The sequence below is a fragment of the Candoia aspera genome, chromosome 5 (assembly GCF_035149785.1).
Source record: "Candoia aspera isolate rCanAsp1 chromosome 5, rCanAsp1.hap2, whole genome shotgun sequence".
Taxonomy (NCBI): Eukaryota; Metazoa; Chordata; class Lepidosauria; order Squamata; family Boidae; genus Candoia; species Candoia aspera.
Window position 1 is genome coordinate 113,605,695 of NC_086157.1, and position 23,696 is coordinate 113,629,390.

The window sequence follows — 23,696 nt, forward strand, 5'->3', positions numbered from 1 at the left end:
AACTTCAAGGACCAGTTGTCTCTATTTTCAGCACCATCGTAAGTTTGAATGGTCACTGAATGAGTGGTTGGTAAGCGAGGACTACCTGTAATTATTTATGTTGTGTTCTTGGTGATGCATGGTTTCTTTTATTTTGGCCTTAGCTGTTTACATGTTAGCCACCCAGAGTCCTTGTACTCTGTGGCAAATTATATATACTATAGGTAAGGAAGCATGGTGTTGGAGAAGAGTCCTGAGAATAACATATAGCTCAGAATCCAAACCAATGGATCAACCCAGAGTTCTTACTTGAGGATCAAGTGACCAGGCTCAAATTATCTTATTTTGGACACATTAGGCAAAGACCTAGCTCTCTGGAGAAGGTTCTGATGCTGGAAAGGAAAGGGAGGAAGACAATCTGCACTCTACTACAGTGGCGATGGGGGCACCGTTGGCAGGCCTGAAGGACCAAGTTGGGGACAGATCCTCCTGGAGAAAATCTATCTCTGTGTTCAATAGGAGTCAACAATGATTTGATGGAATATAATCGATCAGTCGAGAGCCAGTTTGGTGTAGTGGTTAAGGCACCGGGCTAGAAACAGGGAGACTGTGAGTTCTAGTCCTGCCTTAGGCACAAAGCCAGCTGGGTGACCTTGGGCCAGTCCCCCTCTCTCAGCCCTAGGAAGGAGGCAATGGCAAGCCACTTCTGAAAACCTTGCCAGGAAAACTGGACTTGCAGGCTAGAATATTTGAATGGATATGAATATTTGTCCAGGCAGTCTCCGAGAATCGGACACAATTGAACGGATTAAAAAAAACACACCAATCAATCAATGTAAGTAAGCAAGCATGTATTTGAATTTCTTGAAAAAAGGGGAAATGCTGTTTCTTAAATTTATTTATTAAACCAACGGTGCAATAAACAAAACAACCCTCTCAGGCCAGGGAGATCTAGACCAGGCCGAGCCTATTATAAAATCACAAAATGGAAGGGTGGAAGGACCTTGGAGGTCATCAAGTCCAGTGTTCCTCAACCCTGGCCACTTGAAGAGCTGCGGACTCCAACTCCCAGACAGCTGGCTGGGGAATTCTGGGAGTTGGAGTCCGCACCTCTTCAAGTGGCCAGGGTTGAGGAACACTGATCTAGTCCAACTCCCTGCCCAAGGCAGGATCTGCTATTTCAACAGGAGCCACTTCCTCTAGTGCTGGATTCCCTCCCATGGACCTAGCCAGAGGATCGATGCGATCTGACTTCAGCCACGAAAGCTTGGCTAGCTACCTTCTGCTGCCCACAGAAATAGAAACAGCCCTTTCCACCTGGAAGGACGCAGGAAAGACAACGCTAACAGCTTGCAGAAAACTCTGAAATGCAATAGTTCGGTTGCAGCTGAAAATGAGGACGTGAGATCAATAAGCAGCAGCTGACCCTCGACGAAAGGCACACTTTGTACCCCAGTGGCACAGCAATCAATGGCAGGAAGGGGCCTGGGCATTTCCTCGTCTTCTCCTGCTTCCTTCCTGTTCTTTTCATTCGGGTAATGTGTCTGGGCTCAGCCTTTGCTGATGTCTGGACTTGCGGGCTGGAATATTTGAATGGCCCAGCCCAGGAGGAGAGAGGAGCAGGGGGTCAGGTCAGTTCCAGATCTCCAAAAATCTTCTCTCCCACTGGTTGGAAAATGCTGGGCACTTCTGGATTTAGACTGAGATGCAGCAGCTTTCCAGCACCAGAGATAGCGAAGCAGTGCCCGTCCAGCCCCCTGAGCACACAGCGTGAGCACCCACAGCTCCATCGTGCAGTTCTTGACTGATCTTAGAAAACTTTAACAGAAGTGGAAAGGAAGCAGAAAGGGGTGGCATTGCAGAACACCCTGAAGGATACAAGATGGTTCCAACCTGGCTATTTTACTCCTTAAGACTGGGAACGGGAGGTGGGGGTGGCCGGGGAGGCATGCTGTTCCCTGGGCTTGAGCACATTCAAGGTTTAGTGATGGCCCCCACGGCTAAGGCTCTCTTTTCTGGCTTTAATGGAACGTTCCTAATGGGGCACCTCCACTTCCCAGAATTCTGGACTAACCGTGGTCTCCTAATTAGGAATCACAGAAGTGGCTGTCCCCACAGAACCAGACCCCAAGCTGGACACGGCTGCTTTAACCAGAGTCAGGACAGAGGATGGAGGTAGAACAGCCAAGGCAACAGTCGTGTGTCTTTCCCCACAATTCTCCCGTCTCTCCCCCCGCATCTGGGTCTGTCATGTCATGTGACAGTCATGTCACACATGGCCCATGACTCCCGTGACACTGAAATTTGGCAGATTTTATTTTATGACACAAAAATGATCCTGAAACACTTCATGACCTCATACAAAATGTCATAAAACAGCTCCTGTGGTCAGCTCCTGATGTTTGACTGGGCTGTACAGTTCAACCTGGGCTACTTTCAGGGCAGAGACATCTCTGAAGGCCTCCCTGAATTTCTGAGAACTTCGCCAGGACAGTAGAAGCCCTGCCACTGCTGAAGGCACTGAGGAATCTGGTAAGGAAATACGTCTGAAATGATGACTCAATGGGGCATGGGTTGTCTAGTTTTAAGCTAAAATTGCAGCCCCATTCACAGACCTTGTTAGGAAGGAAACCCCCCGCAAGGTGGTAGAGTCAGGGGAGCGTCAGACCGTTTTTGAACAGCTCAAGGTCACTCTTACAAGCCCCAGATTAGGATAAAGCCTTTATGGCGACTGCAGATACTTTTGAGAGGAACTGGGGCAGTTTTAACCCAGGTGGCCTCAGAGAGGGTCCCCCACCCTCTGATTTTGTAAGCAAGAAGTTGTCTGAGTGTGACTTGATTATGTGCCAGCAAACTGCAGTCGACTCTTAGCGATCACGTAGGTAGATAAAAGTGCCTGAAAAGGAATGCTATGCTATTGTGCCTGACTTTGAGAAATTACACCGTCTCCTGTGGGGCTGTAGATTTGAACTTAAGACTAATCAGGCCCTACTCAAGTGGCTGTGTGAAGCTCAGCATAGGAAGTTTATTTGGTAGAGCCTCGCTTTGCAAGAACAGGACTTCAACATAGTTTTGCTGGAAGGGAAGACCAACGTTGTGGCAGATGTTTTATCCAGAGGTCTCCTCAAGGACAGCTCCTAACCTGGTTGGCGCCAATACCTGGACTTCGGCGCTATGAGGAACCTCTCCATTTTCAGAAGCTGTCAGTTCTTCCACCAGGACAGAAGGGAAAACCCCCACGTGGCCATTGAATTCTCCTTCCCAGAAACCATCGTCGTCCTGGTTTTCTTTGTTCAGGATGCGGATTATCGCTCCCTCGGGAAAGGAGAGCTCGTCGTCGGTCTGGCCCTCGTAATCGTAAAGTGCTTTTACAAAACAGACTGGAAAGAGAAAGTGGAAATGGAACAGCGTCAGCATCTGCACGTGGGAACCCTACCAGGCCGACAAGACTTGGAATTCTGAGTGCGGTTCCTGCAACGTTTCTTGCTGGAGCCGGGGTGGAGGCTGCGCTGAAGAGTGTGTGCCACGTGTGGCTGAGCGTGTTGCTTCATGTCTTGGGCACGCAACATAGCAGGGAGTTTACCGACCCCCCAAGATTCAGCCCTGTTGGCACTTACCACTGGAGTCACCATTAAGGCTTCCTGAGACTAGCTCAGCTTCGGTTGAATTGCTGGAAGTATGAGACCGGCTGTCCAACGCGGCCAGGGACTGCAACATGCTCAAGAGGCTGCTGGAGGTCGGGAACTGCAAATATTTCTCTGGGACGTAGCCAACGTGGCCTGACTTATTTCGGGCCTGTGAAAGCGGGGGAGACCAACGCACTCAGCGGAAGAGGGCCATGGGGCACGCCAGTGTAAAAAAGACAACCAGCTGCCCGCCACGGCTCTTTTCAGCATGCCACAATGACAGGAAAAACTAAATGATACCTTTACCCAGTCTTCCATATCTCCATCTTCGATCACTTCCAAAACCTCGTGTTCCTCAATGGTTAATTCATCTGGCTGCGAAGCCTGCGGCAAAGGAGAGGAGGAATGCAAAAACTGCAGGAGGCGGCTTTGGGGGGAAGGTGGGGGTGACGGGGGGAGAGGGAATCCACAGCTCGTCTGAGCACCGGAAGAAATCAAGCTGAGGCTGGAGCAGGCCAAAGGCCGTCTAGTCCAGCAGTCTGGGTCCCACCAGAAGCCTTCAGGAAGACTCTCAAATATGACCTCTTCCCTTGCAGCAGCTGGGATGTCAGGCAGGGCGCCTGCAGTTCAAGAGGTAGTAAACAGCCAGCTTGATCCTCTAAGGTTTGCCCAGTCCCCTTTTAAAACTAAGCTGGTGCCACCGCTACATCTGGCAGCACGACTATCAGACATATGCACAGAAGGATGCCTATTGGTCCAGATTTAGTTTTAATCCGTATTTTTTGTAGCACGAACGATGTCCTGCACCTCTAACCTGTCTCCCCTCCTGTGGAGTCACTTTAATTGGAGTCACAATTAAATTAAAAAATTGAAGAAGAGCAGGTGGCAACCGTGCCCAGGAGGGCCCTGGCGCCGCTTAGGGCTGTGTGTCAGTTGCGCCCATTCCTGGGCAGGGGGGCCCTGCCCTTGGTCACTCAAGCCCTTGCGGCCTCCAGACTGGACCACTGCAGTGTGCTTTACATGGGGCTGCCCCTGAAGATTATTCAAAAGCTTCAACTGATGCAAAATGCAGCAGCACAGGCAATTACTGGCCCCAGTTACTTGGCACATGTGACACCACTGCTCTGTGAGCTGCCCTGGCTTCCAGCGTGCTTCTGGGTGCAATTCAAGGTGCTCACTGTCACCTTTGAAGCCCTTCACAGCTTAGGACCAGGTTACCTGTGGGACAGTCTCTTCCCAATTCTTTCTACCTGTCCTATCCAATCTGGCAGGAAGGGCATGCTCCGGGTACCCTCAGCTAGGGAGTGTCAGCTGGCAGGGCCCAGAAGGGGAGCCTTTTCTACCACGGCAGCTGCCCTGTGGAATGTCGCTCCCCTTGAGATTAGACTGACCCCGTCCCCTTGGCCTCCCATAAGGCCTTGAAAACCTGTTTTTGTGCTCAAGCCTGGAGCCCTGGGTGCGGGTTAGAGCCTGGCTGTATGGATGATGGATTAGATGGTGCCCGGCTGCTATGTGTTTTTAATTTCTGTTTTATATTATGTATTTTGTGTTTTTTGTAAGCCGCCTAGAGTCACGTAAAAGTGAGACGGATGGCCTGCTATATAAATCAAGTGAATAAATAAATAAATTTCCCCAGGGATGCGGGCTGGAAAGGAAACTCCCTAATTTGTTGATAAACAGTTTGCTCTTTTTTTCTTCTTTTCCTTTTTTATTATTATTAATTGTTCAAGATATAATTAAGACACAATGTAGCATCTAAGACCGACAGAATACAAGTCTAAAAGAGAAACAGGAAAGGCTGAAACGGCACAAGTATAAGCAAACAAGCAAATCAGACCAAAATATATATATATAAACAATTGCTTTTTGAAGGAGTAGCAAAGGGGGCGTAATTTCTGACGATGCCCAGCTGTCCACAGTGGTAAAATAAAAAATAAAAAAAAATAAAAAATAAAAAATAAAAAAGCAGACACTCAGTGGCTGGGTTCATACAATGAAACATACCCTAAATCTAGTCAAACACAACTTTTGTGCTTTGAGTGAGCAAGCTTATTGGGCATTTGTTGATTTAGAAAAAAAATGTATGATAAAGCAACAAGCCTTGAATTAGAGAATGTTTCGGTTTCATATGAATATGGAATGGAAGGTTGAATAACAGATACATATGAAAGTAAAGTATTTATGAGAATACATAGAATATTTAGGAATTGGTTCAACGCTGAGGAGGGAATAAGACACAGATTGTGATGTCCCCTTGGTTGTTTAATGCATTTATGGAAAAGTGCAGATGGAAAGCACGTGGTGACATCAGAGGCGTGTTCATTGGGAATAGGAAAATGCGTGTACTTCTGCATGTGGAAGATGCCTGTTGTTGGCTGAGAACCCAAAATGATTTGCAGCAAATATGATGCATCGAAAATAGATCTGAAAATTAATGTATCAAAGACCAAGATGGCTGTGCTTCACAGGGAAAATGGAGTGAACGCCTGCAGGTTTGAGATAAATGATGAAAAACTGGAGCACAGAAATGACTATTTGTAGCTTGTTAAATGTTTACTAAAGATGAGAAAATGCATGGAGGAAGTTTAAGACATGCCAAAGGTGACAAAAGAGAGTGGTTAGTATGTGGTCCGTTGGGAGGAACAAATGTTTGTTGAAAGATACAAAAATGGTTCAGTATAAGGAGCCAAAAAAGGGACGCGGTGGCGCTGTGGGTTAAACCGCTGAGCTGCTGAGCTTGCAGATCGGAAGGTCGGCGGTTCAAATCCGCATGACGGGGTGAGCTCCCGTTGCTAGTCCCAGCTCCTGCCAACCTAGCAGTTCGAAAACATGCAAATGTGAGTAGATTAATAGGTACCGCTTCGGCGGGCAGGTAACGGCGTTCCGTGTAGTCATGCCGGCCACATGACCACGGAAGTGTCTACGGACAAACGCCGGCTCTTCGGCCTTGAAACGGAGATGAGCGCCGCCCCCTAGAGTCGGACACGACTGGACTCAATGTCAAGGGAAACCTTTACCTTTACCTATAAGGAGCCAACTTTCTTATAGGAAAGTGAGAGTTGGTTACGTCAAAAAACCCCACAAATGTTGAATGCTGTAGGAATGGGGTGCTGAAGAAGTATGTGCAGAAAAACAAGGAGAGGCTCAAGATTGAATGGGTTGAATATAAAAGTGGGTGACTGGTATGGAGGAAATGAGATGGTTTAAACATATATTAAACACTTCCAGCAGTGTTTCTCAACCTTGGCCACTTGAAGATGTGTGGACTTCAACTCCCAGAATTCCCCAGCCAGCAAAGCTTGAAGTCCACACATAAAGTTGGAGTTCACATAAAGTTGAAGTCCACACATCTTCAAGTGGCCAAGGTTGAGAAACACTGACATACAGAGGATGAATGAGGATGCAACTGCCAAAAACAAAGGAGGAAGAGTGAAGTGGCTCGCAGTGGGGTGGGAAGACTGAGAAAGTTGCGGTTGAATGGAGTTGATGAGATCCTGAAAAAGAGAGAGAAGTTTCCAGAAGCAAAAGCAACCATATAATGTGGTAAAAGCTAGGAGGGCTTGAAAGGACAGGATGATACGGACGAAGTACGTTGAGATGGCTTGGAGCCTATGAAGGGATGAATGAGGATTGCATTGCAAAACAAACAGGAAAGAGTGAATGGGTTGGGAAGGGAGGACCGAGGAAGTTGACGGGTTGATGATTTGTGGAGTTGATGGGATCCTCGAAAAGGAAAAGGTGAGAAGTTTAAAGGGCAAAAGGCAACATACAAAGCTGTGGATGGAAGCTGTGGATGTAGGAAGCAAGCTTAGAAATGTGGGAAGAGATATAATGACCGGAGTTCTTGTAACTTGATTGTAAATGGGATTAAGATACATTCCCCTTTCTTTCTCTTCTCCCCTGCATTTTTTTTTTGTTTACAACATCCTACTCTTTTTCTGCACTCTGCTTGACATTGCTTACCCCCAAAAGGAATAGCATGATGGTATTTTTGTATGACTCAAACACCCCAGTGCTACTTGAAAAAAAAACAAGTTTTGACCTTGGGGGGAAAAAAATCTTGGAATATACCGGATCGGTTTGGAATTCAAAATATTTTAAACTCAGAATATTTCATTTCCACCTGAGATCTCAAAACATATATAAGGAACTGCATTTGCCTCTAAAACTCATTGGTCCAGCTTAGAGGAATACTTTGTGAGTCCTAATTTCCTTCTTAAAAGTTTCTAACCTCAGCAATTTGGTATTAGCTGCAAACCTGGCCAACTTGCCGCTCGTCCTGAATGTCAGATTCCTTAAAAACACATTGAAAAGCACTGGTCTCAGCACTAACCCTTGGGAGAATCCCATCTGGCACATCGTTCCAATGTGGAAACTGACCATTTCTTCCTCCCCCGTTGCCTGCTCTTCCAGCAGGTCCCAGTGAATAGAAGCACTTGTTCTCTTATCCCAAGGCTGCAGAGTTTCTAAGGAGCATTTAGTGAGGACATTGGTGAAGAGGTTTGCTGTATCCTTACTCTGCAGTGCTGGGCAGAAGCTCGAAAAATATTCTGCGTTTTGTTCTGTTGGAACATATTGTTGCAGCCCTGCATGGCATGGGGCCGGGTTACCTGAGCGACCGTCTCATCCCCATTACATCGGCCCGCCCCACCCGATCATCCAGAGAGGGCATGTTGCGGACCCCGTCCATAAGAGAGTTCCATCTGGCGGGGTCCAGGAAACGGGCCTTCTCTGTAGTGGCCCCCGCCCTCTGGAACATCTTGCCCCTGGAGGTGAGGCAGGCCCCCTCACTCCTGACCTTCCAGAAGGCCCTGAAGACCTGGTTCTGCCGTCTCGCCTGGGACGGGAAAGTGGGTAACCATTCTTGGGGGTGGCTCACACCCTAGAGTCCCTCCCACCAGCCTGGATTTTACATCTCTCTTGGATTTATTTATTTATTGTGTTTTATCATAATTGTTTTATGTGATTTTAATGTTTATGTTTTATGTGGGATTTTATGGTAAACCGCCCAGAGTCCCTCTTCTGGGGGAGATGGGCGGTGGCTAAATTTGAGAAAGAAAGAAAAAAAGAAAGAAAGAAAGAAAGAAAGAAAGAAAGAAAGAAAGAAAGAAGCAAAATACTCTTGAGAAAACATTCCACGTGGGCCTGTTTTGTTCTGAATTACCCCAAATGGGTTCACTGCACATCTTTCACCAGCACCTAAGTTTGTATGAGAATCTGTTTCCGGCCAAGATTCTAAATGCACCTACCTTGTATGAATAAACGACTTTGCAGGTCAACGGGTAATTTCGGAGTGTGCCAGAAGGACTGGAGTTGCTGTCATCAAAAGCATCCATGCCGTCTTCCACCTCTTCTCCTTCTTCCCTTTCTAGGTCAACATTTAGCTAACGAAGAAAAATGGGAGGAGATAGTAAGCATCCCTTATTAAGTAAAGTTACTAAACTTTAGTCTTCAGGCTACGCCTATAGGTTACAAGTAAGACCATTGGCTTGACGTTCAAATTTTGCACGTTTTTTGCCTTTTTTTAAATTAAAAAAGCATGACAATAAATATTTACTAAAAGGCATTAAAAACAAATAATTTCTACTTCGTTTTTATTCCTTCTGATTAAAAAAAAAATTAAAATGTTGTCATGGGCCCTAGGCATGGCGCCTATTGTGCCTAATGGATAAGTCGGCCCTGCATCCATGGAGAAAACTAACAGGCTCGGTATCTGGAGGGGGGAAATGCCACAAGCTCTTGTTTCTTCCTTATTTCTGAAATCCTGGTTCAGCAGCTTTGCCAAAGGGCACCACTGAGGATGCCAGGTCCTGGCAAGGAGAATATAACCCACGGTTAGGAGGGGGGGCTTCCTTTTTCTCTTGGTGTTTCAATTGGTCCTTGTTCTCGTTTTAAACAGCTAAGCTACCCCTCTACCCCACAGTCCGAGACATGCTTAAACCTTTCAGGGGCCATGAGAAAGAACCGTGTTGCCCGATTCTTAAGGAGCCGCTCTCTCTATATACCGGTCTGTCCACATAACACATTCTTTCAACTATGGGAATGCAACTTCTATTCAGAAAAAAGCTCCATGTGATCCAGGACTGATGCAGAAATGCAACATTCAACTTCTTGGGGGGCAGTAATTCTACCTGACCTCATCTTCAGAAGACATGGACTCATCTACACCACCCCAGAGACTGACATATACAGGTAGTCCTCGACTTATGACCTAAATAGGGACAGGAAAATTCATCGTTAAGCGGTGCAGTCGTTAAGTGAGGCACGTGACCACACCTGATTTTATGACACCTTTTTGCCCCAGCTGTTAAGTGAATTACGCAGTCATTAAGTAAATCACGTGGTTCCTCATTGAATTTGCTTTGGAAGCTGGCTGGGAAGGTTGCAAATGGCAATCACATGACCCTGGGACACGGCAACCGTCGTAAATACATGCCGGTTGCCAAGGGTCCAAATTTTGATCACATGACTGCAGAGATGCTGTAATGGTTGTAAGTGCAAGGACTGGTTGTAAGTCACTTTTTTCAGTGCCATTGTAACTTCGAGCAGTCGCTAAACAAATGGTCATAAGTTGAGGACTACATGTATATCAAAACTGCCTGCTCCCATTGCAGGCTGGAGATGAGGAAGGCATACTTGAATAGGAAGATGTTAGCAGGCAGCCTTTTCAGCAAGTGTCGTGCTCGTTCATAGACATTATGAAATTATTATTAATGTAAACTTTGAAACATTTAGAGCACATGTAAGTGTCCCAACACTGTCCAGAAATCCCCAGCACTTGTAATTTTTTATTTAATGGAATCTGAGTTGCCTGTATGTGTTTGAGCTGCATGCCAGACTGGGAGATTGATAGCTCAGTGATCCGTACGCTCTTAAGACAAGTTCACATGAATCATCTTTCAGTTTTTGAAGGAGCTTTGCTCGCCGATGCGCAGACCTCCCCAGTGATTTAGTTGCTATGAACAACCACACTGTGCAATGCGGGAAGGATCCCTGGCATTTGCCCTCATAGATCCCCCAATCCAGCAGATCCTGTGTTGCTCCATTGTGCTATGAGGTTATGGTCAGCCCTGTTGGCCTGTTATTTTGTACGAAATCCAAAGCAGCCCACAGAGATAAATACGGACCTTTCAAGGTACTTGATGAGGTTCCCCGCTCCCCTTTTGGAATCTGTTCAATAGGAATGGCCATGGGCAGCTTCCAACTCATTCCAGCAAGGACATGCACGCAAAAATGTAACATAGCAACAGATTTAGGATTATCAAGAAAAGGGAAGGTGAAGGGAGTATAGGAAACGTAGAAGAGAATACAAAAGGGAAAAAAAAGGTGTTTTTGTTTTGCAACGTTAGATTTTACTGTTTTAAAACAAAGACACCACCTTCAAAGGAAGATCAGGTAAAGCCACTCTTTTATAGTTAAGGCTGGGTGGGCAGGAAAAAAAACAGAAATGAGATTTTATCCTCTCCCACCCCCACATCTGCCAATTCATTAGAAATTCAGGCAGAGGAAGTACGTTGGGGGAAATCCAGCTTTCGCAAAGAGAAACTGAGGCAGGGAGCCAAATGAAGGGAGGAAGGGATGAGTGCGTTTCTCTCTCCTTGGCTCTTGGCACCGAAGAACCCTTTAGGACTCACTTTCTCAGGTTCTCAGCCCAAGAGATGCAGCTATCCACGCTCAGGCACATCTCTGTTTTTTCCTTCCCGCTGAAATGCACACGGCATCCTCCTTGGAGGCAGGGAACTTTCTCATTTAGGTAATTGTCTGAACCACGCACTTGGATGTCTACGGCAAGTGATCCCTCTGCTGGAATCTCACCAGATCCAAAACGCCATTTGCAATTCTAGCTAACTTCATTTGCAGAAATAAAGCCTGCAGAGCCAGAGAGCTGACTGGGGCCTAAAGGGATGTTCTCAGCTCCCTGCCTCACAAATGACACCCTTGCTTAAACATGTTGTGTGAACCCAGCTTAAAAGTACATGAATCGTTGGCCAAGGTTAGCCTTACAATCCTCTTGCTCCTGAAAGAATTCTCCTCTACCATGAGGTTCATTGTTACCACCACCACCACCAACAACAATCTATAGAAATCTTTCTGCTGGCAACTTCCCAAATGACATTCAGAACCGCCTTGCAAATGCATCCTTTAATTCGCACATCCCATAAACTGAGATTTCTGCCGCCAGAAGCTCATCCCACAATAAATGGTTCTTCCTAATGCTGCAAAGCAAGCTGTGACTGATGACTGAGGACAAATTGAATGCCTCTCCAAATCACCAGCATGCAAAATGTTGGTTGGCTACAGGCTTCTTCACAATCCTTCTTACAAGAGCAAAATTAAACTGGCCAGTGCTCACATTTTTAGCCTTTGCATCATTGCTCTTTTTTGCAAAAAGAAAACTACTGGTGCTGTGGGAGCAAAGGATTAACGCTGACCTCCCCAACCGTCTTCCTCTGGTTTAGGCCTGCTGTGCTTGCGGTTGCTGTTTAAAAATCAGCCATCAAATAGCTAAGAATGCGAGAAACAACAGTGACTGAACTGGACCAAATGTCCTTTGGCTATTTTCATCAGGGAAATGTATGCAGTCGTTAGCCAGACCGTCTCTTTTCCAAACCTTCCACATGGATCAGTGATGCTCCTCTGCTAATGGATCTAATGGCTACATAAATCTGACTGTTGAGGAAGACTGAAACTCATTGAAAAAAATTATATCCATCCATCATCCATCCATCCATCCATCCATCCATCCATCCATCCATCCATCCATCCATCCATCCTTTCCAATCTAGTCCCTTCTGATACTGGTGCAGCCCAACCTTTTTTTATAATGGCTCAAAATATGCAGTCACAGATATACCAGGTGGGTTAAAAATAGTCAGCTAGGGCTTAAACTTGGCGGATAAAACCCAGATATTTGCTTCCCTTGGCTGGCACGAACGTTGATGCAGGCGCTTTGCAGAGCAAAGAAGGCGATGGTTAGACAAGCCAAGCCCTACCAAGTGTGAGGAGCCGTTATTGGCCAGGGCTGGGAGGTTGGCCCACCGCTCGTTCTCCAGTTCCTCCATCACTTGGTTCATTGCACTTTTCAGCCACATATCCACCGAAACCCCAATCTGCTTCAGGAGGTCAAGGCGAGCTTCTGCTTTCAACTTTATGATCTAAGATGACAGAGAGAGAGAGAGTTATTGAGATCCTTGGTTTCATTCACCCGTCTGAGGAAGGAGAGATTTTTTACTATGGAAAGTGTTTTTGCAGCCTCTGCAAGAGGGCGACCCAAATGAAGAGAAACGTGCTTGGCCGAGGTTTTCCCGTTATTTTTGGGAAGGAGGCATTGCGGTTTTGGTTTTGAAGATGTCTTTTAAATGCCTGGCCATGCCTGAGATACCCTTGTTGTAACTTTGCAGAGTTTGTCTGTTACTGGCCTGTAAGAAGAAAGGGAATTACTAGTCCTCTGGAGCACTGCATATTAATTGTAATTGTTTCTAATTATTGGGACTGTTGTTGTTTTTAATTTCATTTACTGTCAGCCACCCAGTAGCTGCATGGACAGCCACAGAGATGGCATAAATAAATAAATCAGCAAGCAGGCAAATATTGGCAAACAATATAATACTCTTTACCCACAATTAAAGCCAGGGTCGGAAACATGCATTGAGGGAGGAGAATCCACAATTAAAAGAAACTCATCTTGGGACATTCTCTAAAGATCCGGGATAAATAATACCAATCTTAGTCAGTGGGGACCAGAGTAACCTTCTACCATCTGTGTCCTCCAGATAGGTAGCACTTCAGCTCCTGGAATCCCTAACCAGAATGGGTTGTGCTGGCCAGGAATTCTGGGAGTTCAGTCTAAAACATCTGGAGGGCATCTGGTTAGGGAAAGCTGTGAAGCAACCAACAGCTGGACTTATTCTTAATGGCGGTATGTATGATTCAATCTTGGGAATAATAAGGCCTTAGAACAGTGTTTCTCAACCTTGACAACTTTAAGATGTGTGGACTTTGGTTCCTAGAACTCCCTAGCCAGAAACTAGAAGGAAAGCAAGAAGCAATGTCTTTTCAGACCCCAATACTCAGAAATCACTGCCACACGCCTGTATCTGTTGGGCGCAAGACATCTGAATGGACCTGCTGTGTCCCTCTTCTTAGTTCTGCCCAAATCCAAAGAGTGCAAGTAAAGAAGCATATAAACAGTATGCAAAGAGTCAGGCTTCTGGACGTGAATTTCTGCAGAAGTTGGCTCATGGGGAGGCATCTCTCATTGGCACTGACTGAGAGGAGTTGGGAAGATCTCGACGTAAAGCAGAATCCACTGAATTTAGTAGCTGTGTCCCACTCTGAATCAGTACCCAAAATACAGGGAATACCAATAACAGGGTGGTGCCAATGATGCAGAGGCCTTTCCTGGCTACCATGGGGATCAAAGATCTCAAAATAATACTGAAGCCTCTGCCATAATGTCCTTGAGGGACATGGATCACAGAATGGTTAGCCTGGAGATCTTCTCAAACACACTCAGGAACTTCATAATACAAGGATCATTAAAAATGAACGATTGAAACAACCTCCACAGTGTAGAGACACAAAGGTGTCTCCATCTCAGATGTAGACAAAAATCTGAGAGTATTAACGTGTAGATGGTTCTCTTCACAAAAGTTCCGATGAAGGTTCTCAGTTGAGAACAGAGTGGCCAAGCTTCCCCCGTCCAAACAAGGCTGCAGCTCCTACGAGAACTCAAACGGACCACTTGCATTTCCAGGCAATGGGCCTCCCAGGACAGCACTACGCTGTACACCCCACAAGCCCTTCCAGAACTGTCAAAAACTCAGAACAGGCTGCTTACAGCCAAGAAAGCTAGATGCTCGCAGGGCCTCACTGATCAGATTTGTTGCAAGAAAAAGCGGGTAAGGTTACAGCATCTTGGAAGCTGGATGTGGGCACTTTCTCAGTGAGCATGTTAAGACAGAGCCTTCCTCATGTCTTTGCCCTTCTTTCTAGCTGCCTCTTGGCTGCTCCCTGCTTAGAAGATACAAAAGGAATACTTATCTCTTCTTGCTCTGCAGTATTTTGCAGTCAGTTATTCTTGTTCCTAGACGCAGAGTGCTCCGTTTCAAGAACCAGCAATTCTCCTAAATTCACCCACAGGGCTTCTCTCTGATCAATATCTGGGTCAGGTCACTGGCCATTATCCCATTACTTACTAAAACACTGGTCTATGTCATGGGTGAATGTGTTGCTTTGGATATCACATAATGTTCCCCATGGATTTCCTCTATGATCAGCCCTGCAGACAGGAGTAGACCCACCGTGTAACAGCTCCTGCCATCCCCAGTCAGCGTACAGGTAGTCCTTGCTTAACAACCACAATTGGGACCAGAATTTTGGTTGCTAAGCAAAGTGGTCATTAAGCGAACCTGACCCAATTTTACGACCTTCTTTGCGGCAGCTGTTAAGCAAATCACTGCAGGCGTTAAGCAAACCACACGGTTGTTAAGCGAATTGCATGGTTCCCTATTGGTTTTGCTTGCCAGAAGCCAGCCAGGAAGGTCGAAAATGGCAATCACATGACCATGGGATGCTGCGATGGTCATAAACGCAAACCGGTTGCCAAGCACCCAAATTGTGATCACATGACTGTGGGGATGCAGCAACAGTTGTAAGGGTGAAGACCAGTTGTAAGTCAGTTTTTTCAGCACTGTCTAGTCCAAACTGTCACTAAACAAATGTTTGTTAAGTGAGGACTACCTGTAGCCAGTCAAGGATATTACCAACAAAGGTATCAGAAGTCAAGAGAAATCAAGGGATGGCCACACCTTTTTGACCAAGGCTGCTTCCATTCCAGAATCAGGCGAGACTGAAACGGATTTAAACGCAACAATGGCTCCTAAGACCTCTGTAGTTTTGCCCACACGTCCCATGGGAACATGTGGGCTAAACGCTGAAGTTCCAGGGTGATCTTTCATGCTAAAAGTTAGCCCTGGAACCATGGAGCAAAGACTCTGCTGCTTGGTCAGCACCCAGCACATATTTTACGCAGGAACAGCGAACTGCCCCACGTAAACTGGGTTACTTTTAGATTAAGAATCCGAACGGGGAACGCACGGGAGGGCGGAGAGCAAGGGTTCAGAGCAAGTCTTCCTGGGAAAGAACAAGGACCTGACTTGGACCCCAGAGCCGCTTTTTCAATATTGCTTATCGCTGAGCCATCAGCTGCGTGAGTTGAGACCCATCGCTGGGGCCCGTTCCCGCGGGGCAACTTTTCAAAGGAGGGCAGAATAAATGGGAACCTTGCTCGTGTAAGAGTGCCTGTGCACGACCAGACTAAAGGGGAAAACAAGAAAAGAAAAAGAATTGCTTTCAAACCTTGAAAAAATTATGTAGGACCCATCAGAGGAAACAAATGGGCAGGTGAAACTGTGTGCGAAGATTGACCCGCGCAGGACCCTAAGAGCAGCGGCTTCACTCACCAACCGGCCTTCTCAATCTGTAACACCCCACAGGAGCCTGACCACCAGGGCCATTATCCCCAGCCAAGCTAGAGCAGCTGAAGGGACAGGACAGTCCAACATACAGTATCTGGAAGGCTATTTTAGACTCAGAGACTGGGCAATGTGTTTTCTTCCCCCCACGTTTACAATCCAGGCTCTCTAACAGAGAAACACACCCACTAGCTCCTGGACAAAATGCTGTGACCGGTGCAAAACCAGTAAAAAATGCACGTTCCACCATCTGAAGCCGTTGCGTCAGCAGCCAGTGTTCCAGAAGAGATTTATACTTTGGGAATGTTTTCTTAAGTTATATTTTAAAAAGTCTCCTTGGAGAGCAAAAAGGCCAGCAACAGAGAAGCGGCCCACGCAGCTTGCGGGAAAGGGCCTTCCTCCGCGTGGAAGCGGCCCGTCAGGAGCACCCCGTTTCTTGCACCCCGGCAGAGCCAAGCAGGAACTGAACAGGAGGGAGGAGACCGTTGAAGGCCTGCTGGAGATCTTTTGAACCAAATCCGGTCGGTGCATTGAAGGAAAGTGTCCGTACTCTCGGAGGGGACCAACCGGTGCAGTGCAGCCCAAACTGATGTACAGTTGCAGGGGAAGGAAGGGCAGGGCTGGCTTGGCACTGGGGGGAAGGTGGGTGGGCAGCAAAGGGGGCTGAAGAGTTGTGCCATGGGCACAGGGGAGAAGGAGCCAAGGGGGTGGAGAGAAAAAGCAGAGGAGACCGGGGGGGGGGGGGAGAGCAGGAGGCGCCAGGCAGGGGGTCCTCAGGGTGCGGCTAAAAAAAGTCAAGTTGGCTGATGGCCATGAGGACAAATGTGGCTCAACGTTGGAAAAGAGATGCTTTCCTGACAGGGTCAGCCTGGGAAGCCAAACCTGGGGTTTAGGGAGCAACCGCAAAATTAACTGTATATATTCAGAACAGAATTTGACTACAGGAAGTCCTTGCTTAACAGCCATTCATTTAGTGATGGTTTGGACTAACAACAGTGCTGAAAAACCGACTTGTGACCTGTCCTCACACTTCTGACCATTGTGGCATCTCCATGGTCATGTGATCACAATTTGGGCACCGGGCAACCCGTTTGCATTTATGACCATCACAGCATCCCGTGGTCACGTGATCGCCATTTTCGACCTTCCCGGCCAGCTTCTAGCAAGCAAAATCAATGGGGAATCATGTGATTTGCTTAATGGCCACATGGTTCACTTAATGCCTGCAGCGATTCGCTTAACGACCACTGCAAAAGAAGTCGTAAATCAGGTTGGATTCACTTAGCAACTGAAATTCCAGTCCCAATTGTGGTCGCTAAGTTAGGGCTACTTGTAAATTTAAGCAAGGATGAGTCCCCTTACGTCACATGACAAGGGAAATTCAGACTCCCAGAGCACGGGTTTTAAGGGGGAAATAATTGATGTCAGGACTGTAATTAGAAATCATTTCAGTGTTTATAAGTTTGTTGATGTAATCATCAGTCAGGTACAATGGGAGGGAATTTAAAACTAGTTAGTTTTCCAATACTGTTTTTATTGACTTCTTTCTTTTTAAAAAATGAATTGTTTTTTTTCCTTTTTATATTAGTTTTTAAATATCCACATTTGTCCTTGGAATGATGATAAATGTGGTGATATTAATATTATGCTCAGAGTTTTATGGAGATTTCTAGTTATTTTTTTTAAAAAGATACAAATTAACTTCATTCCTTACATGTACAATCAATCAATTAGCAAAATTATGAATTTCAAATTTCATTATAGTTGTAAACTCCCCATTTACTCACTGATACTTTATTCATTATGCCTCTATCTATTTATTTATTTTAAAAGATTTATACAGCTGCCCATATTGTGACAACCACCCTGGGCAGTGCACAAAACAATAAAACAATAAAAACAACAGAAAGTCATAAAACAAAAACCAATAAAAACTCTAAAATCTCTATAAAAACTCATGGCACCCTGGGGGAGCCCTCTCTCCTACAACCCCACACCATCTTGCTGGGCTCCAATGCATTTAACTTCCTTTTCTTCTTTTTCTGCAGCTGTTTATTCTGTTCCTTCAAACGTTTCAATAAATAAATGATTTATTATAAATAAATGGAAGAACGGTAACAAAAGCTGGTGGCTATGATGATGTGATCAAAGCTGGCAAGGCTCTTAATTTCTTAAACACAGCCACAGCGATATCAGACTGACCCTCAATCTTAGACACATGTGCCTGAATAGGATTTATTCTTACGGGACTCAGTTTAGCATTTCTTTGAGACGGTGTGCTAGCAGGAAGATAACATCTGGCAATACTGCTTTATAAGATCTCAGTTTTAGCCACACACTTGCATACTAGACAACGCAAAAAAATCCTTAGGAGAAAACAAAATATTTAATTGTTTCCATCGGCTAATTTTATACACATACATGCATGTGTTAAGGGGAAAAAAATACTAATTACCCAAATGTTTTGTTTTTCTCTGCACAAAAATTCACTCATTTTAATATTAGCAGGCAATCCCACACAGCTTCGATGAAACCCCACTTCTTGGAACACAAAGACGACGCTTATTTCAGAGTCCCATTTTCGGGAGAGATGGGCGGTGATAGAAATTTGAAAAACAAACAAACTATATTTTTAGCGTTATAAATGGGAGGAAAAGGCTGCCAAAATTCAGAAATGGGCGCTGCTCAGAAGGGCTGCCTTAGAAAACCACAACCTACAAGCACTAACAAATTGTGTGATGGAGGCTGGCAACTAATTTTTAATGTGCTAATGTCAGCTTTCCAGATAATTTGTGGGGGAATTAGTCTTGATTAACTATTAAAGAGACATCCATGGGAACAGAATAATTTCCCCATCATTAGGATGAACACCAACAGTGTAAATTATGGATATATTTATTAACACTACTATCTATGCGGAACCTAGTAGTACCAGGATGATTGAATACCCAGCTGAGGGACCGACTGCTGAAGCAGACAAGGTGTAAATTTAAAGCAGCATTACTTCCATGCCGTCTTTTGATGCAAGGGTTTTCCGCATGGAGCAGAAGATGGCGTTCTTCTTTTAAAAGTAAAATGGTATCTTCTCACCAATTCCTTCATTTTCTCCCCAAAACAGACAGGATTAGATTTAAACTCTCTCACCATCACTATGCGCTGAGAACCACAAACAATAAGCGTGGAGGTGGAAGATGGCAGGAGAAATAAGATCACAGAAAAAGTCTGAAACCTCCATTACGGTGCAGCACAAACTGGGCGGGGAGGAGAGTGGAACTGAAAAACTGCAGCAGCTACGGTATACAAGGCATCAGTCTGCGAAAGAGATTTCTTACTGGTGCAACCTGAGCCCATTTCCGATGAACAGGGCTTGGTGTGCAGGTGGGGCGGAACGGAGGACTGAATACTGCAACGCCTTGGTGGTTACTTTACACGGATGCAATCCTCACACAAGTCTTACAGGCCTGCTCATTTTGCAAATGTGAAGAGGCAGAGGATCTCTCAGATTTTTGGCACCACAAGCGCTGGATTTAAAGGTATGTAGGAACAACGCAAAGACAGTGTCCACCGAGCCTTCCAGGGTCTCAGAGGCAGCACCAGAGGCTCCCCGTCTCTTGTGTGCAACTTGATGCAGAGCAATCCTCTTCAGTTTTGGCCAGCTGTCACCACAAAAATGGATCATCAGCCCTGTGGCATTTTCCAAAGAGAGACACCATGAATTTAGCAGACCTAAACTCATGGCAAAGGCGTTTCTGCAGGTCTGGGGCGGGCGACCAGCTAGTCCGGCTTCACAAAAGGGTTGGGCCAATTCACGGAAGTCCTGGGGATCCTGGGTGGCTTTTGGCCTTGACGGCAGTGGGGCTCTTTCCAAAGACCAGCTGCTGGGAGACAGGTGGGCTTCCCTGTGTTGTTGGTGGGCCACTGGGAGAACGGACTGTTGGACTAGTTAGGCCAGGGGTCCGATCCAGCAGGCGTGGCTTATGTTCTTCTTTCCCATTAGGGCCGAAGCCTAATTAGGCTTGGCTTGGCTGACAACATCCTTCCATATGGCCTTAGTTGTTAGTTCTGGACAGTCTTGTAAGAAACAACATGCGGTGAAGGAAGACACGGGTTCAAACCTACCCTCCTTCTCAGAAGCACAGTGAATGACGTTGGGCTAGTCCTTCTTTTTGTGGCAAGGAAAAATTGGCAGAAGAATCACCTGAACTCGGAGGAAAGGTGGTTTACAAAACTCGCAAAGAACTAGGTATCTGGAGCAGGAGAGGCAATGGGACCTTCCCCCTTTCACACGCCCCTTGATCTAATTTCAAAGGCCTCCTCCAGTTATTCCAGAGCTTGGCATGATGCATAATCCAACTCTGGGTTGGAAGATGGAAAGAAAGAGACAAAGGGATGAAAGTGCCAGAAAAAGAATGGAGGGTGTCGGAAAGTGAGCAAACGGGGCCTCACCCACGTTTCACCCAAGTGTCAGCCACCAGATGCAGTTCCTCAGTGTGACATGAAAAAGCCAATATAGGTAGTCCTTGACTAACAACTATCTGTTTATCTACCGTTTGAAGTTACAATGGCACTGGAAAAAATGACTTATGTCCGGTCCTCGCACTTACGACTGCCACAGCGGCCCTCTGGTCACATGATTAAAATTCAGGTGCTTGGCAACCGGCATATATTTAAAACGGTCGCAGCATCCCGGGGTCACGTGATCACCATTTGCGACCTTCCCAGCCGGCTTCCGACAAGCAAAGTCAATGGGGGAAGCCGGATTCGCTTAATGACCACACGATTCACTTAATGACCACAGTGGTCTGCTTAACAACTCTGGCAAAAGAGGTCATAAAATTGGGCGTGACTCATTTAACAACCGCCTTCCTTAGTGATGGAAGTTCTGGTCCTAATTGTGGTCGTAAGTTGAGAACTACCTGTAAAGCTGCCGATCTACCTGGGAGAACCCAGGTCATGGATGGCCTTCCTTGCACTTCCACAACTGATCTTTCCACACACAAAGGCACAAGCAACACATCTGGCATATGAAATTAACTGGCAGCTACTGATGGCAGCCAAATGGTCTTGCCCTTAAAAACCTACGTTTTCTCGGGAATAGTTGGGGTCAGAGGCCCTGCGACAATGATCAAGGAAGAGAATGCAACCCATTAAAAACAGAGAGAACGGGCAGAAAACTGCTGGCTTGTCTTGGATGTGTTATCCCACTTTACTATAAATATTCTCCCAGGGAGCCTTTGGAGATCACACGTTTTATCTGAGAAATCGTATTTTCAACTCCCTGAAGAGTAAGCTGGATTTTATTTGTTTCTATACTGTTCTTCCTCCCAGAGGGAAAAAACTCTTACAATAAATCACTGTTTCTCAGCCTTAGCAACTTCAAGATGTGTGGACTTCAACTCCCAGAATTCCCCAAGCAGGAAGGTTGAGAAACACTGCAATAAATTGTTACAACAAAAGCAAACATGCTTAAGGACAATAAATGCAAAAATTAAGAGCAAACTTGATTTCAAAAAACCAGCCAGAGAAGTCAAGGATATGACGCAAAGGGAGGCTGGTCCTGTTGTTGCCCCAGAACAGTGTTTCTCAACCTTGATGAGTTTAAGATGGGCGGACTTCAACTCCCAGAATTCCCCAGCCAGCTCTTACGACTGCCACAGCGGCCCTCTGGTCACATGATTAAAATTCAGGTGCTTGGCAACCGGCATGTATTTAAAACGGTCGCAGCATCCCGGGGTCACGTGATCACCCTCTGCGACCTTCCCAGCCGGCTTCCGACAAGCCAAGTCAATGGGGGAAGCCGGATCCGCTTAGCGACCACAGAATCAAACGGTGCTGAGAAATCCGGGAGAACCAAGATGGTAGCACCCTTTGTTCCTAGAAGAAATCAATAATCAGATCAACCAAGGCTTTTTCCTTGCTATATCCAGGTCTGAAGCAGATCAAGACATTTGGCTCTTTCCAAGCATGCCTGTGGCTAGACGGTCACCAGCATGTCACCTAAGAAAGGGGTATTTGCAACTGGGCAGCAATTGTCCAAAAGTCCAGGGTCTGGCGGATACTGCACTGGTACTTCTTCGAAGGCGGTGGACACAACTGCCTCAGATGGAGAGGTACAGACCACTTACTGGAGTCACCCTGTAGACTCTCCCTGCTGGACCTTAATGGCCACCATGGACAAGGACCTAGAGCCCAGGTCACTGGCCCAATTCCCACCAGCATGTTGTCCTGTTCCCGGCCACAACAAATGAAACTGATCCCTTAAACGCTGACCTGATGGCACCCACATAAATGCAACAGCTTCTCAGGTGACTTGACCCTCCATATGCTTTGGAAACTATTACAGTATACTCTTGAGCAGTTGGCTGAGTCTGCCTCAGGACTAACCTGGAGCAGCCCACCCACCACTCTGGAAGCCCTGCTGGGGCATTCACTGTGGACGCAGTAATGATGGAGCAGCAAACCTCTTGGCATCACCACCACCCTACACTCGATTCTTCATTTTGACTTGCCCTCGGTTGAATTCACTGGAAGATCAGAAGCACTGCCACTTGCACCCCAGCTTTCTCCTGGTTTCTTTCGTCACCCAGAACTGCTCAATGAATCAAGGCACAACCAGAGCAGCGATAATGTCAGTGGCCCTTCCACGGGGACGCCATAGCCTCAACAGCCATTTGTGCCTGGAAAATCCCTTCTGTTCTATTTTTCTGGCACAGCAGCAAGAAGAGCTGCAAGAAGAATGGAAGTTTCCACCTTCGTTTTAGTTCTGCCACAGTTTAGCATGTTTTCCCACTTTGCCAAGGCATTTATCTGATTAGGGAAAACAAATCAGCTTCAGCAACCCAGCTAAAACTTTGTAAATGAAAAATGGCACTGGACGTGTCCAAAACCTTCCGTGGGACTGTGCTGGGGGGCAAGGGAGAGGAGTGAACACAAGCTAAAATCTTGCTCAAATGTGTTGTGATACAGAAGAGTTTAATGGGGAAACCGAGGAAGGTGGGCGCTGCACAGGGCCCCTCGCCCAAAACCTCAATGAACCCATGAAATCCCAGCCTGAATTGCTGCCATTTTTTGTGGCATGAAAAGATTCTGAGATTGTATGGGGGATATGTACATTTAATGACTGAATGGGTTTATCATCCATTTTGTGGGAAAGTAATCAGAAAGTCAGGAAATGAGAACAAAAATTAATGAGAATAATGCAGGGTTTCTCAACCAGGGTTCCGTGGCGCCCTCAGATTCCACGAGAGGCCACTAGGGGTTCCTGGGAGATCACGTTTTATTTAAAAAATTATTTCAAGTTTGGGCAACTTCACACTAAAGAGGCAAGCTTCGTTCTTTATTTTTGGTTTAGGAACACTGTTAATGCACATAGACAGGCCTACCCATGAAACGAATGTAATAGTTTTGTAACTTCTGGCCTATATTGGAGCCTGAATGGGCAGGGGTTCCCCAAGGCCTGGAAAATATTTCAAGGATTCCTCCAGGGTCAGAAGGTTGAGAAAGGCTGGAATAATGCATAATATAGCTGGTAAGGCAATGCTGATCAAGAAATGATAGAAGGGGTATAAAACCACAACAAATAATTCGTATACTCCATTGTTTACTGATGGGGGCC

General features: G+C 46.1%; 1 protein-coding gene across 1 annotated transcript in view; it reads right to left on the bottom strand.

The window, feature by feature from the left end:
- Positions 1–23,696, bottom strand: part of FCHSD2 (FCH and double SH3 domains 2) — a 161,250-nt gene that overhangs the window by 5,839 nt on the left and 131,715 nt on the right. The window contains exons 13-17 of the mRNA XM_063305977.1: positions 12,599–12,760; positions 8,855–8,989; positions 3,906–3,989; positions 3,597–3,774; positions 3,139–3,359 (exon numbers count right to left, since the gene is read on the bottom strand). Of these exons, the coding sequence (XP_063162047.1) occupies positions 3,139–3,359; positions 3,597–3,774; positions 3,906–3,989; positions 8,855–8,989; positions 12,599–12,760 (780 nt within the window). The remainder of the gene's footprint in view (positions 1–3,138; positions 3,360–3,596; positions 3,775–3,905; positions 3,990–8,854; positions 8,990–12,598; positions 12,761–23,696) is intronic.